Source organism: Podarcis pityusensis, assembly GCF_964106645.2.
Source record: "Podarcis pityusensis genome assembly, chromosome: 9".
In the NCBI taxonomy this organism is placed as follows: Eukaryota; Metazoa; Chordata; class Lepidosauria; order Squamata; family Lacertidae; genus Podarcis; species Podarcis pityusensis.
The window spans coordinates 54,827,423-54,844,617 of NC_138034.1; the positions used below are offsets into that span (position 1 = coordinate 54,827,423).

General features: G+C 39.0%; 1 protein-coding gene across 2 annotated transcripts in view; it reads right to left on the minus strand.

Moving 5' to 3' along the window:
* Nucleotides 1-1,296: 1,296 nt before the first annotated feature.
* Nucleotides 1,297-17,195, minus strand: part of GSTCD (glutathione S-transferase C-terminal domain containing) — a 56,785-nt gene continuing 40,886 nt past the window's right edge. Inside the window, exons 9-14 of one of the 2 annotated variants that reach the window (XM_081020300.1) lie at nt 16,365-16,493; nt 13,444-13,577; nt 11,535-11,565; nt 7,345-7,414; nt 2,784-2,902; nt 1,297-1,616 (exon numbers count right to left, since the gene is read on the minus strand). In XM_081020300.1, coding sequence (XP_080876426.1) covers nt 1,512-1,616; nt 2,784-2,902; nt 7,345-7,414; nt 11,535-11,565; nt 13,444-13,577; nt 16,365-16,493 — 588 coding nt within the window. In that variant the 3' untranslated portion in view covers nt 1,297-1,511. Of the gene's footprint in view, nt 1,617-2,471; nt 2,903-7,344; nt 7,415-11,534; nt 11,566-13,443; nt 13,578-16,364; nt 16,494-17,195 lie in introns of those variants that run through there. The other variant, XM_081020301.1, reaches the window with a different exon arrangement.

Sequence of the window (17,195 nt, forward strand, 5' to 3'; positions counted from 1 at the left end):
AGCAAAGGCTCCTCCAGTGGCTTACTATGTTTTTCCTTCCTCTTAAATCATACACATGGCTGGGGGCATTAAAACATGCAACATCTAAACAAATGAAGTGGAGCAACATTGAGAATGCTAATATTTTATAACTGTAGACGGAACACTTTATCATCCAAGGATAATAGAAGCAAATTGCTTTCTTAAAAAGCAAATGTTTTGCTAATTTGCTGAAGATGCCCAGTGTGATGGGTAAGAGCACCTTCCTGGGAAAATAATTGCTAAGTGTGAGTGCCAGGACACAGGAGCTCCAAGATTTTACTGCTCACATTTGTGCTTCCACATATTAAGGAACTAGCAACAGGGCATTCTTTGATGCTCCTTGGCCATTTCCCATATCCCTTAAAAATCTGATATTCAAAGACCCCCTTCATATTTGCATAGTTTGCAAGATCTGGTATTCAAAGAACCCTTTGTACTTTACATCTTGCAATGCTTACAAACGACTGTGTGAAGAATTACTTGGAAAAGTAAGGTCAGACAATTAACTAGAAGTGAAGTAATTCTAATACTAAGAGGACTCTGTCCAGAAGCTGTGCTGCCCAAGGGGACAAACCAATTGTGCATTCTTTGCTCTGAAAACATCTACGGTGGTACCTCGGGTTAAGTACTTAATTCGTTCTGGAGGTCCATTCTTAACCTGAAACTGTTCTTAACCTGAAGCACCACTTTAGCTAATGGGGCCTCCTGCTGCCGCTGCACCGCTGGGGCACGATTTCTGTTCTCATCTTGAAGTTCTTAACCTGAGGTAATATTTCTGGGTTAGCGGAGTCTGTAACCTGAAGCGTATGTAACCTGAAGTGTATGTAACCCGAGGTACCACTACCAGATAACTTGATCATTAATATTTTTTTATGGGTTGATCAGTTCTATATCCAGCAGGATAAAAAATTTAAACACAACAATAATGTGCATTGGACATGCATTTATATCTCAGAAACACAACAGTGAATCGAAAATTGCTGAGATTAAAGACAGCAAGCACAAGAGAAACCTGGTAGGAAATAACATGCTGAAATGTTATAGCAACAGCAGCCACCATCTTCTGTGCATTACTAAAAACTGTGCAAAAAGAAGGGGCAAAATATCAGATCTCATTAGATGGTGAGAAGTCCTTAAAATGAAGTGTGATTTCTATAGGCTTGTTTAATAAATTTAAGAAAATGCATACAGGTCTTGCCTTTATGTTCCTTGCCTATATACAAAAAAGCAACCGATGAATCATTCAAAAATAAATACTTTTACTGCACAACCACAGCACTGCTTATTTATTAATTTATTTCATAAAATTTATGCCCCACTTGATTGTAAAAAAACACACCTGAAAGTGGTTTACAAAAAAAGTAAAGCAATAAAAATCAAGAAAAATTTACAACCATACTTAAAAGATACAAAAGTTAAAATACTAAAACAGATTAAAATTACCTTAACTTTCTAAACATCTGGGTAGGCTTGTCTAAACAAGAATGTTTTTAGCAGGCACCAAAGAGAGTACAGTGAAGCTGCCTACTTGATATCAATAGGCAGGGAGTTCCAAAGTGTAGGTGCTTCCAAATGCAGAATGGGCTTGGAAGGAGCTGTGGCAATGGAAATGGAAAATGAAAAGACAAAAGGAAACTATAAAGCTAAACCAAGGATTATGCTCCTTAATGAGTTCTACAGTTAATTAAGTCAGAGAAAGTCCTCTAAATTGCTGTTGTGGCAAGTCGGCATAAGATCATGAGAAGAACCTGTTGGCTCAGGCCCATCAAGTCCAGTATTCTGTTCTCAGAAGCATACTGTCTCTATGAGCAAAGCCTAATGGGCAGTAACCAATGACAAGACCTATCCTCCATGAATTTGTCTAATCTTCTTTTAAAACCATCCAAGTTGGTGGCCGTTACTGCCTCTTGTGAGAGTGAATTGTCCACACTTCTGCTTGTCCTGTGCCTAGAAAGCAGAGGTTTGAGTGGTCCAAGCATGCCGCCCCCCCTTGCCTCACTCATTTCCCAAGGAAAACCCACTCTTTAGCTCTAAATCAGAGCAAACATCAGTCCAGAGAAAACCTGAATTGCCGGTTTGCTCCAACTGAAAGCTAAAGAGTGGTTTTCTCCAGGTGAAAGCAGCGAGACTAGAGGAATTGTGGATAAGCCCCAAGTGCTGCATGAAAAAGTACTTTCTTTTGTCTGTTCTGAATCTTCCAACATTCTAACTCACTGAGTGTCTCCCAGTGTTATGGGAGAAGAAGAAAAACCTTTATTGTCCACATTCTTAGCATGGTTGCAGAATAAGCATGTTACTAGATTTTAATGATGAGAGTTGAGTTCTGTAGTTGGGTACCCTTGTTAGTATAGTCAAAGTCTGAGTACAAAAATACTTGCAAAATCTGTTTTCGAACATGCAAGATCTATCTTCATAGAAAAGGAAATGAAATCACCTTGCCAGTGATGAAGTTTTTTTAAAAAAAAACCTTTATTGGCATTACTGTGGGGGCAGATGGACATTTTGGGATATTCCTGCTCTGAGAACCAGCTGTCATTTAATCACACATTTCAAGGAGGATTTAGGAAGCTTTGCAAGCAGCCCCACTGCCAACCCCTTTCCTCTCTGCTTCCTTATTTTGGAGACAATGGATTCAAGATGTGCACTGTCTGCTTCACAGCTGCAGTTTGTATCTCCAAAATGTTACTGGACTTTGATCACAAGGAGTGATTATTAATTCAAATTGATCAGAAAAGCCCTTTGAACTAAATTGGGACACCCACTATCAAGTTGTTCTTTGGGGAACATGTCTCTGGTTCCATTGATATCACTTGCGCAGAGTAGTTGCATTTTTCCACTCCCCAAGCCCGGTCCAGATCCACCAGTCCCATGCAGTGTTTACCTAAAAATAAGAACAAGTAACATATACACTTTCTCATAATTATTGTAATACTACAAATGCAAATGTACATTTCAGCATCAACACCCACTGATGAAAACGGGTATCCTAGCATCAATTGTAACAATAGTGAATACGGTCATTTCAGTATCAGTCATTAACAGTAGTGGTGCCAGTATATATTTTGCAGTGTCTCAGACCTTTGTTTTGCTTATTAATGCAACTTGGGATAATTTCCTAATCTGGTTATTTCTAATACAGCTGAAATGTCTCTTTATAGCAGGTGTAGGGAACATTTGGCCCTCCTTATGTTGAGGAACATCACCTTGCCAACAAAGGTCCATATAGTTAAAGCTATGGTTTTCCCAGTAGTGATGTATGGAAGTGAGAGCTGGACCATAAAGAAGGCTGATCGCCGAAGAATTGATGCTTTTGAATTATGGTGCTGGAGGAGACTCTTGAGAGTCCCATGGACTGCAAGAAGATCAAACGTATCCATTCTTAAGGAAATCAGCCCTGAGTGCTCACTGGAAGGACAGATCGTGAAGCTGAGGCACCAATACTTTGGCCACCTCATGAGAAGAGAAGACTCCTTGGAAAAGACCCTGATGTTGGGAAAGATGGCGGGCACAAGGAGAAGGGGACGACAGAGGATGAGATGGTTGGACAGTGTTCTCGAAGCTACCAGCATGAGTTTGACCAAACTGCGAGAGGCAGTGGAAGACAGGAGTGCCTGGCGTGCTCTGGTCCATGGGGTCATGAAGAATCAGACATGACTAAACAACTAAACAACAACAAATGTTGAGGAACGACAACTCTCATCATTCATGGACATTGGCCATGCCTACTGGGGCTTATGGGAGTTGTAGTTCAGCCACTTCTAGAGGGCCAAAGGTTCCCCCCACCTGTTTTATAATATTTAGAGTAGAAAGATTAAGGGCTGATGTTTGCATACTAAGTTACGATAAATGAAAGATGTGTGGCTCAGTGTTAGAAGACATGCAGAAGTCCATGGATTCATCCCTGGCATTACCAATTAAAAATGACTTCTGGCTGAAACACAACTAGCCAGGGTGGACAATATTGACTAGAGCACTCATATTTAATTGCAAGAACGTTTTGTAATATTGTTGCTAATTAATATTCTTGCTGATAATCTGCACTGTTGCTGTTGTTGAACATTTGACTATTTTAAAACATTTTAAAATTTTATTTTTATATTTTAAAATAATACATTGTTAACATTTAACTCCAGAATGTTGAATACAATATGGGCAAAATATCCCATTATATTATGGATAAAATAAGCATGTCGAGTTACTGAAGAACTCTGAAATACGAAAGAAAAAATTAAATATGCCACCTCCCTTAAAATAATAGAATTGAATTTTTAAATGTCCTGATTCTGCATTTGTTTAAAGTGGACTTGTTACACATAACAGCATATATCTGCAACTTCTTATGTAGGTAGATTGTACTATCTTAACATCTAATACTGGAATCCTATACTCACTTGCTTGGGAGTAAGTCCCATTGAATTCAGCAAGCAGAAACACACTGGATTGTGCTGCAAGTTATTTTTATATGATTACTGGTAAGGAATGAGTAGCGGTGCAGTGGTAGAAAAGATATTTTTGTTGTATTGTTTTGTATTGTTTCATTTTGGGTTGAATTTTATTATTTCAGTCACAGACCAGTTCCAGACCACATACAATATCAAGGAAGTCATAGAACATGATAGGGATACATTTGAATTTGCAATTAGGTATAACAGGGACAATACAGATACAGCAACAGTTAAAAATACATAAATTAAAATTTAGTCACTAACATATAAGCTAAAATTATTATTTAAAACCTTAATCATTACGATAGCACAGCTTGTTCCCTAGGTTTTATGGCAATCACTCACAATTTGGCTACTCTTAATGTGATCTCAGGATCCTCATTTTGGGTTGGAACTTTAATTCAAAAACAATCATCTTTATAATAAACGAAGCAATGGTGGTGGTGACCATTTTAACTATGCAACCCTGTGTGTCTTTTTCAGAAAGAAGCACTATTGAATTCAATGAGGTTTACTCCCAAGTAAGCATGCTCAAAATTGCAAGCTAAATAGTACACCTTATGTAGAATCTCACTATCTGATTCTGCCTCTAACAGAGCATGTGGTTAGTGCTGATCTGATCTGACCTTTACCCTAGTCATTTGAAAACAAAACTTAATCCTCACCAACCACACGCCCATTAGCAAGTTTAAAAGGTGAAGAAAGATGACTGAAATGGAAGAGATTCTTTTAATGGAGCGAATAAGCCTGATGTCAAGTATATCTTCAGAAGAAACAAGGAGAAGAACAAAAATGCCAGTGAGAGATCATTTTTGTGGTTCACAAATGTCTGCTCTACCTACTTTATCTTTGAAAGGGGGGGGGGTAGAAGTACTATAGTGTCACAACATCAAATTTACCTGAAATGCTGAGTTGACACTCTGTGATTCATTTACAGCCATCCACTCCACCCTTCATTAAGTGATACATTTCCTTCCCACATCACCAAAGGGCTGGAAGAAATGCCCACTCCCATTTGGTGGAGTGGCACCTCTTGAACTCACAGCTGTGACCTTGTCAGCATGTTTTCCTTTCCAGATACAGGAGTGGCTTTAAAGTTTTGCCAGTTTTTGTGAAAAAATAGGTAAGATTATCTCAAGTCCTCAATGCTTCCTGTTGTACTCTTAGCAGCCACAGAAATGTTTACATCAAGGGTCAGCAAACTTTTTCAGCAGGGTCCACTGTCCCTCAGACCTTGTGGGGGGCAGGACTATATTTTTTGGGGGGGAAGAAAGAATTCCTATGCCCTACAAATAACCCAGAGATGCATTTTAAATAAAAGCACACATTCTACTCATGTGAAAACAACAGGCAGGTCCCACAAATAAGCCAGAGATGCAATTTAAATAAAAGGATACGTTCTACTCATGTAAAAACACGCTGATTCCCGGACTGTCTGCGGGCCGGATTTAGAAGGCGGTTGGGCCAGATCTGGCCGCCGGGCCTTAGTTTGCCTACCCATGGTTTAGATGCATAAACATTGTTTCTTTTTACTGCCTGTTATACATTGGGAGTGAATTTTGTATCCAAAACATGCAACAGTATCGAACCCTGTTTTGTCTATTTATCCCAAACACCTTGTCTTTATTTTTTGAAAATCAATGCCCCATTTACACGTCAACAAAATTCCCAGAGCAGCTTGCAAGAAAACATAACTCTAATATAAAAAACACTAACAAATTAGTAGAACTGATTAAAAAGGCAGAGAAGCCATTGAGTCTAAGAAAACAGCATAAAAACAAAAGGATATAAAGTGCCCGACCATGTTTTAAAAAGACCTTTATCTGGTGCTGAAAATAAAAGAGCTTTGGCATCAAGTAAAACTCCCAAGGGAATCCCTAGAATATCAGCTCACCCTATGCAAACCAATCTTACATATTCTGAAGACATTTGAACAGCTGTAAAAGAGAAACACAAGCTCAAAGCTTCCTTGGGCATATGGAACTAGCTCTGCAGTTGTGTGGATCCCAGCCAGCTACTCTTCCTGTTTTAAAAGGTTCCACTAGATCTATTGCCATCCTTTGCAAATGCGTCCTTGTTACTGTCCTTTTTTTGGCAAGAGGGACACTTTCATAAAAAGGGAGAAAACTTTCATAAAAGCCACCACCCTTTTCAGATTCTATTTATTTTGTTTCAAATACAGTGGTACCGGTTTACGAACTTAATCCGTTCTGGAAGTCCGTTCTTAAACCGAAACCGTTGTTAAACTGAGGCGCACTTTCCCTAATGAGGCCTCCCGCCACTGGTGCCCTTCCATTGTTTGGATTCCATTCTTAGACCAAGGTAAAGTTCTCAAACCGGGAAACTATTTCCAGTTTTGCGGAGTTTGTAAACCAAATTGTTCTTCAACCGGACTGTTCTTAAACTGAAGTACCACTGTATTTCTATCATGCTTTTTAAAGTTCCCCAGACTAAGGCTGCTAGAGTACTGGGCTTGCCTAAGGCCATTTATTTAGTTCATGGCTGATGTGAGATTTGAACGGGTGATTTTCCAGCTCTTGCACTATAGTAGCTCCCTTGCACTGTTACTAACAACCAATGGCATCAGAAAAAACATTAGCATGTTTCTCAAATTCTATCATCTCCTTTATTGGACTGTAACAGATGAATGTTCACTGTATCACTGTGTGATACTTTCAACCCCAGATTTAAACTGAGCTTCAACAAAGAAAACTATTTCACTGTATCTCTAAAGATACCTCCCTGTGTGTTCTGAGAAACCATCACTTTCATTACTTGTTGATAAGCATGCCACGGCAACCCATATATAGTAAGCTAAGCACATCACCAAGTAGAGTGTATGTAATCTACACAACAGCTGTTCTATGGAAAAGCGTACCTATTTGCCTGCGTTCAGGGGGAAGCTGGACAGCTGTCTGATCAGCAAATCGGCAAAGAATCATGTGCTCCTAGAATAGAAAAAACACACAGAGAGATAAATATTGCCAGCTTCTTCCATTACATTATTCCAAAGTAGCTACCATAGTAGCACATACTGGGAGACTGTGTACATATTGATTGGAGTTGCCTGTTTTGCTATGCAATATTATTCAGAACAGGTCCTTCTGGCATGACATCAGTTTTGGAAACCAATGAAAGGGATGCTAGTAGAGGGTATAAATTGAAGCATTCAAATTAGCCTAAGATGGCCCGGTATGACCTGTGTGGACTCTTTCAACACTGTAGTTAGATCCTTAAGCATCTATATCACGTCTGACCCGTGGAAGCTTTGTATCATGCAGCTTCACCAACACAGGCGAGATGGGAAACAGGCAAAGAAACTACTTCTTCATGCAGCACATACCATATTTTTCGCTCTATAAGACGCACTTTTCCCCTCCTCCCTTCTCCCTCCTCGAGGAAAAGCCCCCAAGAGCCGCAGACATGCTCCGCGTGCTCTTTAAAGGGAGCGCGGCTCTTGGGGGAGCCTTCATCCGGCTGCCCTGAAGAGGCTTCACCTGGCTATCCCAGAAGCCAGAACAGCAAGAGGCTATCCCAGAAGCCAGATCCCTCTTGCTGTTCTGGCTTCTGGGATTCAGAATATTTTTTTTTCTTGTTTTTCTCTTCCAAAAACTAGATGCATCTTATGGTCTGGTGCGTCTTATAGAGCGAAAAATGCGGTGGTTAAACTATGAAATTCACTTCCATTAATTGTAGTGGTGGTCAACAACTTGGACAATCTTGTGGAGGATAAGGCTTTGAGCCATGATGACTATGTTTTGTCTGTCTGTGCCTCTGAACACCAACAAGCGAGGAGAGACTTCTGTTCTGCTTGCAAGCTTCCCATAGGCATCTGGTCAGTCTCTATGAGATAAGAATGCTGGACTAGATGGGTCTTTAGCAAGGTTCATATTATGTTCCCAGTGTTTTGCTACTGTGGCACAACACCAGACTCACAACATTGCAGTGCCCAAAGAACGCTTGTACCCAGGCTTTTTTGTTTTCCTTTGTACAGCAAATCATAGAATTAGGCTACAAAATCTATCAATCTCACCTGGTGAACCACAATTAGGTTACGTTGATCACATTTTATGACCCACAGCGACAAGGTTTATAATATACTTTTACACACACTAGACCTTGGAGGTGATTATGCTTTTGATCGGGGGGGGGGGGGGGAATGCAAAAGGAAAGAAAAATGCCATAACAGTGCTTTGGCTGACAGCTGCACTAGCTTGGACAGCTGCAATTTCAAGTGCCAAGTCACAGCAATCAGAACCATTTCAGAGCTGTATATCTTGACAGAGCTGTTTGTAATGTTAGATGGAGATAAGTATGTGAGAACACAAAACACTTTCGGAAGGAATTTAGGTAATACCATTTACAAACGACATCCTCCCATTCTGCTTTTTTAAAACAACAGGGGTTTTAATTTTGCAGGATTTCTTGAATTTTTAGGTTTCCAAATTATGGTTGGATATTATACTCTTTGTTTTTGCTATTTATTTATTGCATTTTTAACCCCAACATTCTATAAGAAATGCCTAAGATGGCTAAAATCCAATTAAATAAATTAAGAAGGAAACAGGAATGTTGAAAATATGCCGAGTTATAGGGATTTAAAAATAAAATAGTCTTTTTGTTTAACAGAGAATATTTTTAGAAACTATGGGAAGGGTGCTATTCCTGTACCTTGACAAAACAACACCAACAAGGTATTTGGGATAGCTAACTTTTGGGGAGCTGTAGAGCACAGGATATGCAATATTCAGCTTCAGGAGAGGGAAAAGTGGAGAAATGGCAGGCAAGGTATGGGTTAAGCATCCTCTTATATGCGCCACTGCTTGTCCAATCAAAATCACCCTGGCCAAATTCTTTTTCCTTTAAAGGCTGTTTCCCATTATGTGTGTTCAGCCCTAATAGGTTTCAAACTGAATAGTCAGTTTCAAACTGAAATGTATGTATACTATTTCCCATGAGAAAAGAGAACTTGCTACAAATTGTTCTAAAAAGTCAGCAATGAGTTGAGTCTTCACTGTGGGATGCCACAGTTGCCATTTTGAATGGGGTGGGTGGGAATCATCAAGTCTCTATAATAACGCTTCGGTTTTACTTGACACTAATCCTTGAATTTCCCAGTGAAAGGAAACAGAAAATTAAGATGAACTATGGAGACAGTGACACAGTGTCTAGCCACCACATTCCAACTTTTGGCAACACATCAGTAACTGAAAATATATCAATCCAATATGCAAAGTTGTATATTATATAAAGCCTACAGAACCAAAAATATATAAATTTATACACTGAACTGAGATACCATCTGGTCTAGATCCTTGTAAATAATACAATACTGATTTTAGAGGGGCTTCTTAGCACAAGTTTTTTTCTTTAAAAAAAATCAACTGATACAAATTTATTAAAACAATATGCTTCTTAGAACCAGTGTAGATTTTTTATCTGTTATGTTCTACTTAAAAGGTTGCATTAATTTTTCTCATAAAATACAGTCTTTTCAAAATTTATGTGAAGGTTGGAAATGTAATGCAATGGAAAATGGGAAAATGTATCAACTATTATTTTCCAGTGAACTATGTGATGGTCTTAGACAAAGTTAAAGATGCATATACTCAATGCCAGATTTATGTATGAGCTAAGCAAGCTATAGCTTAGGGCCCCACTCTCTTGGGGCCCCCCCAAAAATGTAAAGAAAAAAATAACTGGATGTATATTTCCAAAATATAAGATAAAAAACAAATAAAATAAAACCTACATACAGCAATGGTGTTTTGTGTTGTGTAGGCTCCTATTTTTTATGTGCAAATGGCTCTAGATACCTATTAGGTTCATAAATTACCACATAGCACATGAATTCAACACACAAAAAAGTGACAATTGGTTGTTGACAAAGGACAGCCGGACATATAAAGGGCCCCATTACCTTCAGTAGCTTAGGGCCTCATCAAACTTAAATCCTGCCTGCATATACTATAAATAATATTTAAGTTATTTTTCAAATGAATATGTCATATTTTCTAGCCAAATAGGGCATTAAAGTAAAATACGGTTTTAAACAAGCCAGAAAGAAGGCAGAACATAGCTCTTTATGTATTCTTAGAAAGACCTCAAAGCATATTTGTGTGAGCTGAAACATACATGGTTATCTTCTACATTTTGGAGCAAGTTTCAATGGAAAGAAACATTCCACACATGAAGTGTTTGCTTCTGCTGAAATGAATGGAACATTCATTGTGGGTGATGAACTTCATCTATATGTCCATAACAAATTGGCAGGAATTATTATGAAAATTTATTTTTACTTATTTTATTTAAACTCTTTGTTTCTGTAACTATGTCACTAGGCTTGCTTGTGCCAAAAGCAATTCAGCCGCCCATCTTATGAAAATGTGGTTATTAGTTCACATGCTGTTCACTACAAATACTACATCTCAAATACAATTGGGAGAAAAATAAAGCAATTTCAAGCCATCACTGTCCAAATTGAATCTGGATAGAAGAAAATCAAATGAAAAGGGGAAATAGCAGCCATAAAGAAGGAAAACGGTTTAAAAAATGGGAAACTGGCATAAAGATGCACACAAAAGCCTTCAGGCCTATCCAAAATATTCAGTGGAGCAGACTAGGAAGAAAGTACTCCTAGAAGGCTCAACAGGTTCTTGACATCTATGTATACTTGATGGATGAATATGGTTCTTTTATAGTGAAACAATTCAGTTGTTTTATCATTGTTCTTTTCATGGTTTTATGTTTTAACTAATAAATAGTTGTTTTAATTTTTTTTAATGATCTTGTCATCTACTTTTAGAAATTATTGAAACTAAAAAATGAGATATAAACTAAACTACACACAGAAATGTATTCCATACTGTATTTACGAAATGTCTTTTTCCTGCACTAAAAGAAAAAAGAGGAAGGAACACATGGAATGCAATGGTGAAGTTTCAGTATTCTGATGAGTTTTTACCCCTATCATTAAAAGAGAATTACTCATTCCACTCAAACCATACAGAAAGACACAGAAAAGGGCACAGAAAGAAATTCTAAACCACAGCTTCACCTTTTGCATACCTTATAGGATAACACTTCCTTGAACTGACGGCTGAAATAGAAAAGAAGATGGATTTGATCACCATGAGAAACGACGATTTTAAAATAGATGCAGTCTTTAAGGCATATGGCTGAATTTTAAACAAATACTTGGGTGGGTTGTTATCTGGAAGTTGAACAAGATCCAGAAGCAGACACTACTGAGAGTTTCTGTTCTTTTTTAGTAAATGTCTATAATGTGCCAAGTTTTATCACTTACAGACATTTATCATTTAAGATATTTTAAGTGCTAAACAAATGCATAGGGCTGTATCATGTCACTGCTACTGACTCACTGAAAGCAAGCATCTGACTTTTAATATATGTATCCTACATAGGGTTGATGATGGATTCGATGTTCAGTCTGCATTGGTTGGGATTATACACCCTTTTTAGAATCAGGTTTGCAACTCGGGAGTACTTTTGAACATAATAGCATTGCTCCTAAACTAGTCAGATGGTGGCTGTAGCCAGGTTTGCCACACATGTTGGTGGGCCCGGTGCACTTGTTCCTGGAGAAAGATGGTTGTGCCACAGCTACATCCACATGAACTGGTTCTACATAGGGCTATCTTTGAAACTGCACAGACAAAAATGTAGCAGATAAAAGGTTTCTTTGCAGATTGTCTACCACTGGTGTTGTACCAACGACTGAGAATTGTTATAATAAAGAATGAAACAGAGACATGAAGTTTAATTTCCTTCTCTGCACAATATTGTGTACTCCAGTGAATCACAAAAGTCAAGAGATCACAACTGGAAAGTGAAAGGACTGTTTTCAATCCAATAAAAATAATATGACTGTATGAAAAGGTATATAATCAGGCAATCAGAATTCTTGCACCTGAGGAACTACTTGACTTCTACTATGTTCTGTGGTCCTTTCATAGGTGCATCATGGCTGCAATTCTCATTGAGACTTATTTCTGAGAAAGCATCATGGGATTTGCATTGCAGAAGTTTCTTATTTTATAGATCAATGACTTTATTTAAAAGAACCAAGGTTTACAACTGTGGGTGTGATAAATCTTAAAAATAATGTGTGCATGGATGATTAGGCGCGGCTAATTAAGCCTCTGAACAAAACGATAAACAATGTGACTCAAGCATACTGAGAGAGCTCTTTATTGCAGGCATGTATTATGTATTTTTTATAGCTGATACTAACTTCCATTTCAGAAATGTCACTGGTAATTTGCAGAACAGTTAGAAATGTATCTTTACAGCTAGAATTATGAAGTCGTAGCTCTAGGTGACACATTCAGCCACTGTGACAATGAGCAGGAGGTAACTCACCTTTGGGATTACCTGTTCCCCTTAAACAGAGGCAACCCAACCAACCTATTATTCTCATGTCTTCTTCTAAATATCTGAGCCTGAGGTGGAGCTTCACATCACTGGACAGCTGTCTTCTAGCACTTTAAGTAAGGTGTTAAAAATAAAGGTATTGTTGGACTTGGGTATTTTTCTTGTTCTGTGGGACCAACACATTCACTACCTATGCAATCCTTTGTAAGTTTTCTCAAAAGTAAACTCCAGTGGGTGGTAGCCAACAAAGTAGTTTGCTAGCACAAGGACTTTGGGCTGCAATGAAGCTCCCTATCCCACTCTTCTGCCTGTGTGTTGCCTGCACCACATACATCTGTTTTGGGTTTTTTCCCAACCCCCTGGAGCAGATCTGAGGAGGGCACAGGGGTGCATAGCGAGAGGAGAAGGAGAGGAAGTTTCATTGTGCAAGCAGATATATTTATTTTTTGCACTAGCAGAAGCACTTTTGGGGATACCACCCACTAAGCTCAACAGAGCTTACTCACTAGTAAGTAGTCAATGCCATACATGTCAACCCAGGTTCCTCTCCACACATACACACTGATGTCAACAAACCACTGACCTTTGTGGAAATGCAAACTTGGCTGTGTTCTGAATGAAGCCATAACAACATGGAGAGATAACAAACGCTGCATGAGCTTTGACACAGCGTTCAATCACCATGTCTGTTGCCACGCCACAAGCATGCAGTGCTACCTGTGACAGTAAAACAATGGAATTTAATGATAACTGTACATTCAGTTACTATTCAGCCATTTCTGGATGGCAGTAGATATAAAATACAATCCAAAACGAACTAGTGCAACAGCATTATAAAGTTAAAATCTGGCATGATACATAAAGGTCTCAACCCAACATTTTTTGACAGTTCTAATCACCATTTAGGGCCAGATGCCATTTCTTTTCCAGATAAGAACAAAAACTGCAGGCCTCAGATGTTAATCAAACAATGCGTTAAAATTGCCCAGAAAGGTTCATAGGTAACGGAATTTTCCAGTATTACTTTTGCATTTCATTCATAGAGCTCCAAAATGAATCATGGCTGATTATGCTGAACATGGAGATAGCTGAAATTTGACAGTGTTCTGGCATAGGTTTCAAAACAAACTGAAATGCTTCCTGCCAGGTCTACTCTCAGTCACCTGAGATGACAGCTTCAGTCACAGATAGTTCTATAAGCATGATAACTACATAGTGCTTAAAAAATGTTTGGGTTTGGCTGATGAACTGAAGATACTGTGGTTGTTGTTTTTTAAAGACTAGTTGAGAGTCTAGACTCTGCAGCACTGCTATGACAGATTACAGATTACATTGCAAGAAAATATTTAAGTAAATATTTCATCCTTGGCAATATTCAAATTATGCATACAGCAGCAATAATTATTTCAACGCCCCACGCCCAAAGTCATTTCCGGCTCAAATATGACTGTATAATGAAGGTGTTCAGCTGATATGGGTCATGTACCTTTTTAACACCATCTGCTGATAAGAACAACTAAATTTATAAGCATCCCCTCTCTGATTCTACAATTGGTTTGTGTGGCACCTCATCCAATCCAGATTTGTGTTTTTAATTCCCATCTTTTATGTTACAGTTCTCTCTGTCCTAACTGTACTATCATTTTGTTTTCTCTTAGCCTTTTCAGTAGAACTTATTTGTGAGCTTACTTCTGAGTAGACATATATAGGATTGCAGTGATAGCTCTGTTTCACATCGGCTAATTCTTTGGGCCAGAGGATGCTTAATGCAGCCCAGCCCTTAAGTATGTGATTTCCTCTCCTTTTAGAGTACAAATCGTCTAGTCTTTCCCCAACAGTCTTGTCTGTGGGCTAATATTTAACAGCTTGAACTTAGCCAAGATCTGAAACCAAACAGACCATGAATGGGGAAGAAACCATGGGCCTTCAAATGTTGCTGGAGTACAACTCCCATCATCCCTGAACATTGGTCATGCTGTCTGGGGCTGGTGGTCATTGGAGTTCAACAACATCTGGAGGCTTAAGGGATCCCCATCTCTGCCATAGATGTTCTCAATGCGTAACAGGACTAACTCAGAAGGAAGTCCCACTGAGTTCAATAGGGAGGGGAAACTCAGGCCTGAGGGCCAAATGTGGCATTCTAGGGCTCTGTTTGGTTCTTGGGACTCTCCCTAGCCGCTCTCTCTCTCTCTCTAGGCCACCCCCTTCACTGGCTTTGCTTCATATGCCCCTTGAGTGTTTTTGCCTAGCTGGAATTTGCCCTTGAACTCTGACCATGACTCTTGCTTGCCTGGATAGAGGCTAGAGCAGGCATAGGCAAACTCGGTCCTCCAGATGTTCTGGCACTACAACTCCCATGATTCCTAGCTAACAGGACCAGAGGTCAGGGATGATGGGAGCTGTAGTCCCAAAACATCTGGAGGGCCGAGTTTGCCTATGCCTGGGCTAGAGAGTGGTGTGTGTGTGTTGAAAGGTAACATTTACAGTAGTACCTCTGGTTGCGAACGGGATCCATTCCGGAGGCCCGTTCGCAATGTGAAAAGCCCGCAACCTGAAGCACAGTACCTATTCAGGTGTGCGGCGCAATTTGGTGCTTGTGTGCATGCGCAAAGCATGATTTAGCACTATTGTGCATGTATGAGTGGCAAAAGCCAGAAGTAACCCTTTCCAGTACTTCTGGGTCGCCACGGGACGCAACCTGAAAAAACGTAACATGAAGCAAATGTAGCATGAGGTATGACTGTACATTCATTGTTCTATCCACTTTTGCTTCAGGCCCTGCCTATCTTTGGCATGTGACCCTAGGAGGCTCCCAAAAAGGAAACACCACCCTTGCACAGGAAAAAGTTTCTCTCCACTATATTACAGCCCTAAGCATGTTCAAGGACCAGACTGCCTTATGTCTGCATCATCTCTTAGTATCTTCTTGCCTCCTTGTGTATCAACTGAACTTGTATCAACTATTCCTGTCACTATACTATTAAGAAATCATCTCTACTGACATTTCATACTTCTTCGTGTTGAATAATGTAATAATTATTGGAAGCTGACATTTCACAGAGCTAATTATGTTCTGGTTTTAAACACACTCTTCCAAGAGCTAACTTCAATGCTCCATTATTACTATTTGCTTGCAATAATATAAAATAAAATCCTCCTGCCTCCTCTTTGCCATGCCACCATTTCAGTACTACACTAATTAACCTCAGTTGTTTTCTGAACTTGTATGTTCATTTGGCCTTATAAGGTAGCATGGAGGACACTTGAATTCCTTATTTTGTGCACAGCACAACCGTTGGAAATCAACAAATTAGCAATAGCTCAAAACTAACTTCTGATTTCCCGTTAACACAAGTTTATACAATAGCAGGGTTTATAGAAAAATAAGTTGAGGTTACATAATATTAAGTGATATGTTATAAGCGATAAGACAATATATGAAGACAGTATTTTCTTTTTAACATTACATAACAGCAAAGTCTGAATATTTTCAAAATCACTTACCCCTATATTAAAATTTCCTTTAAAATAGTCCATATTTGCTTGGATGAACCAAATGTTGTCCAATCCTAGCACACTGCTTCTTTCTTCAGCACGTGTCAGTGACAACTCTTTATTTTCTACCAATATGATCTATATTTTACACAAAATAACAGGTTATGGTAAACTTTTTGGTGGAATAAAAATTGTTGCAAGAGCATGTTGAAGCACTTGCCGGGGCAGGGGCAGGTGAGAGAGTTGTATTCTGAAACAGAAATGTATCTGTCCAGTCATTAATAACAGCAGACTTCACTTGACTCTATCCTTTAATCAAACCAGACTATGCAGGATTTTGTGCATGCCAAGCAAACTTCACTGCTTTCTTAGTGAAAGATTGTACGGCCTGCTTTCAAAGCATAATGCAAAGTACCTCCATGTTGCTAACCTATCAGAGGGGCTTCCAAGCCTGACATTGATACAGCAACATATCTATGACTGCTGCTGCCCCAGTGAAAGGGACAGTCTGGTTCTGCCAATAGAGATTCAGCTGGCAACTTGTGTGCCAACTTTTAAATGCATGCCGGAAACTTTTATATTGTGCTACACCTATGCAGCAATTAAGAATAAAACCTTCCACAATGGTTAGTTGATGTCTGTTTTTAACTTGTTATGGTTTTTAATGTATGGTTTTATGTTTTGTTGCTGTAAACTCCTTTGGGAGTTTTTTTAGGGCACAGTGGTATACAAATAGCTTTATAAATAAATTAATCAAGGCAGAAAGAAGAGGTATCTTTTTCTAGTACTACCCAGAATCTAGTATCCCATCTTGTGAGTAAAGTGGTACCTCAGGTTAAG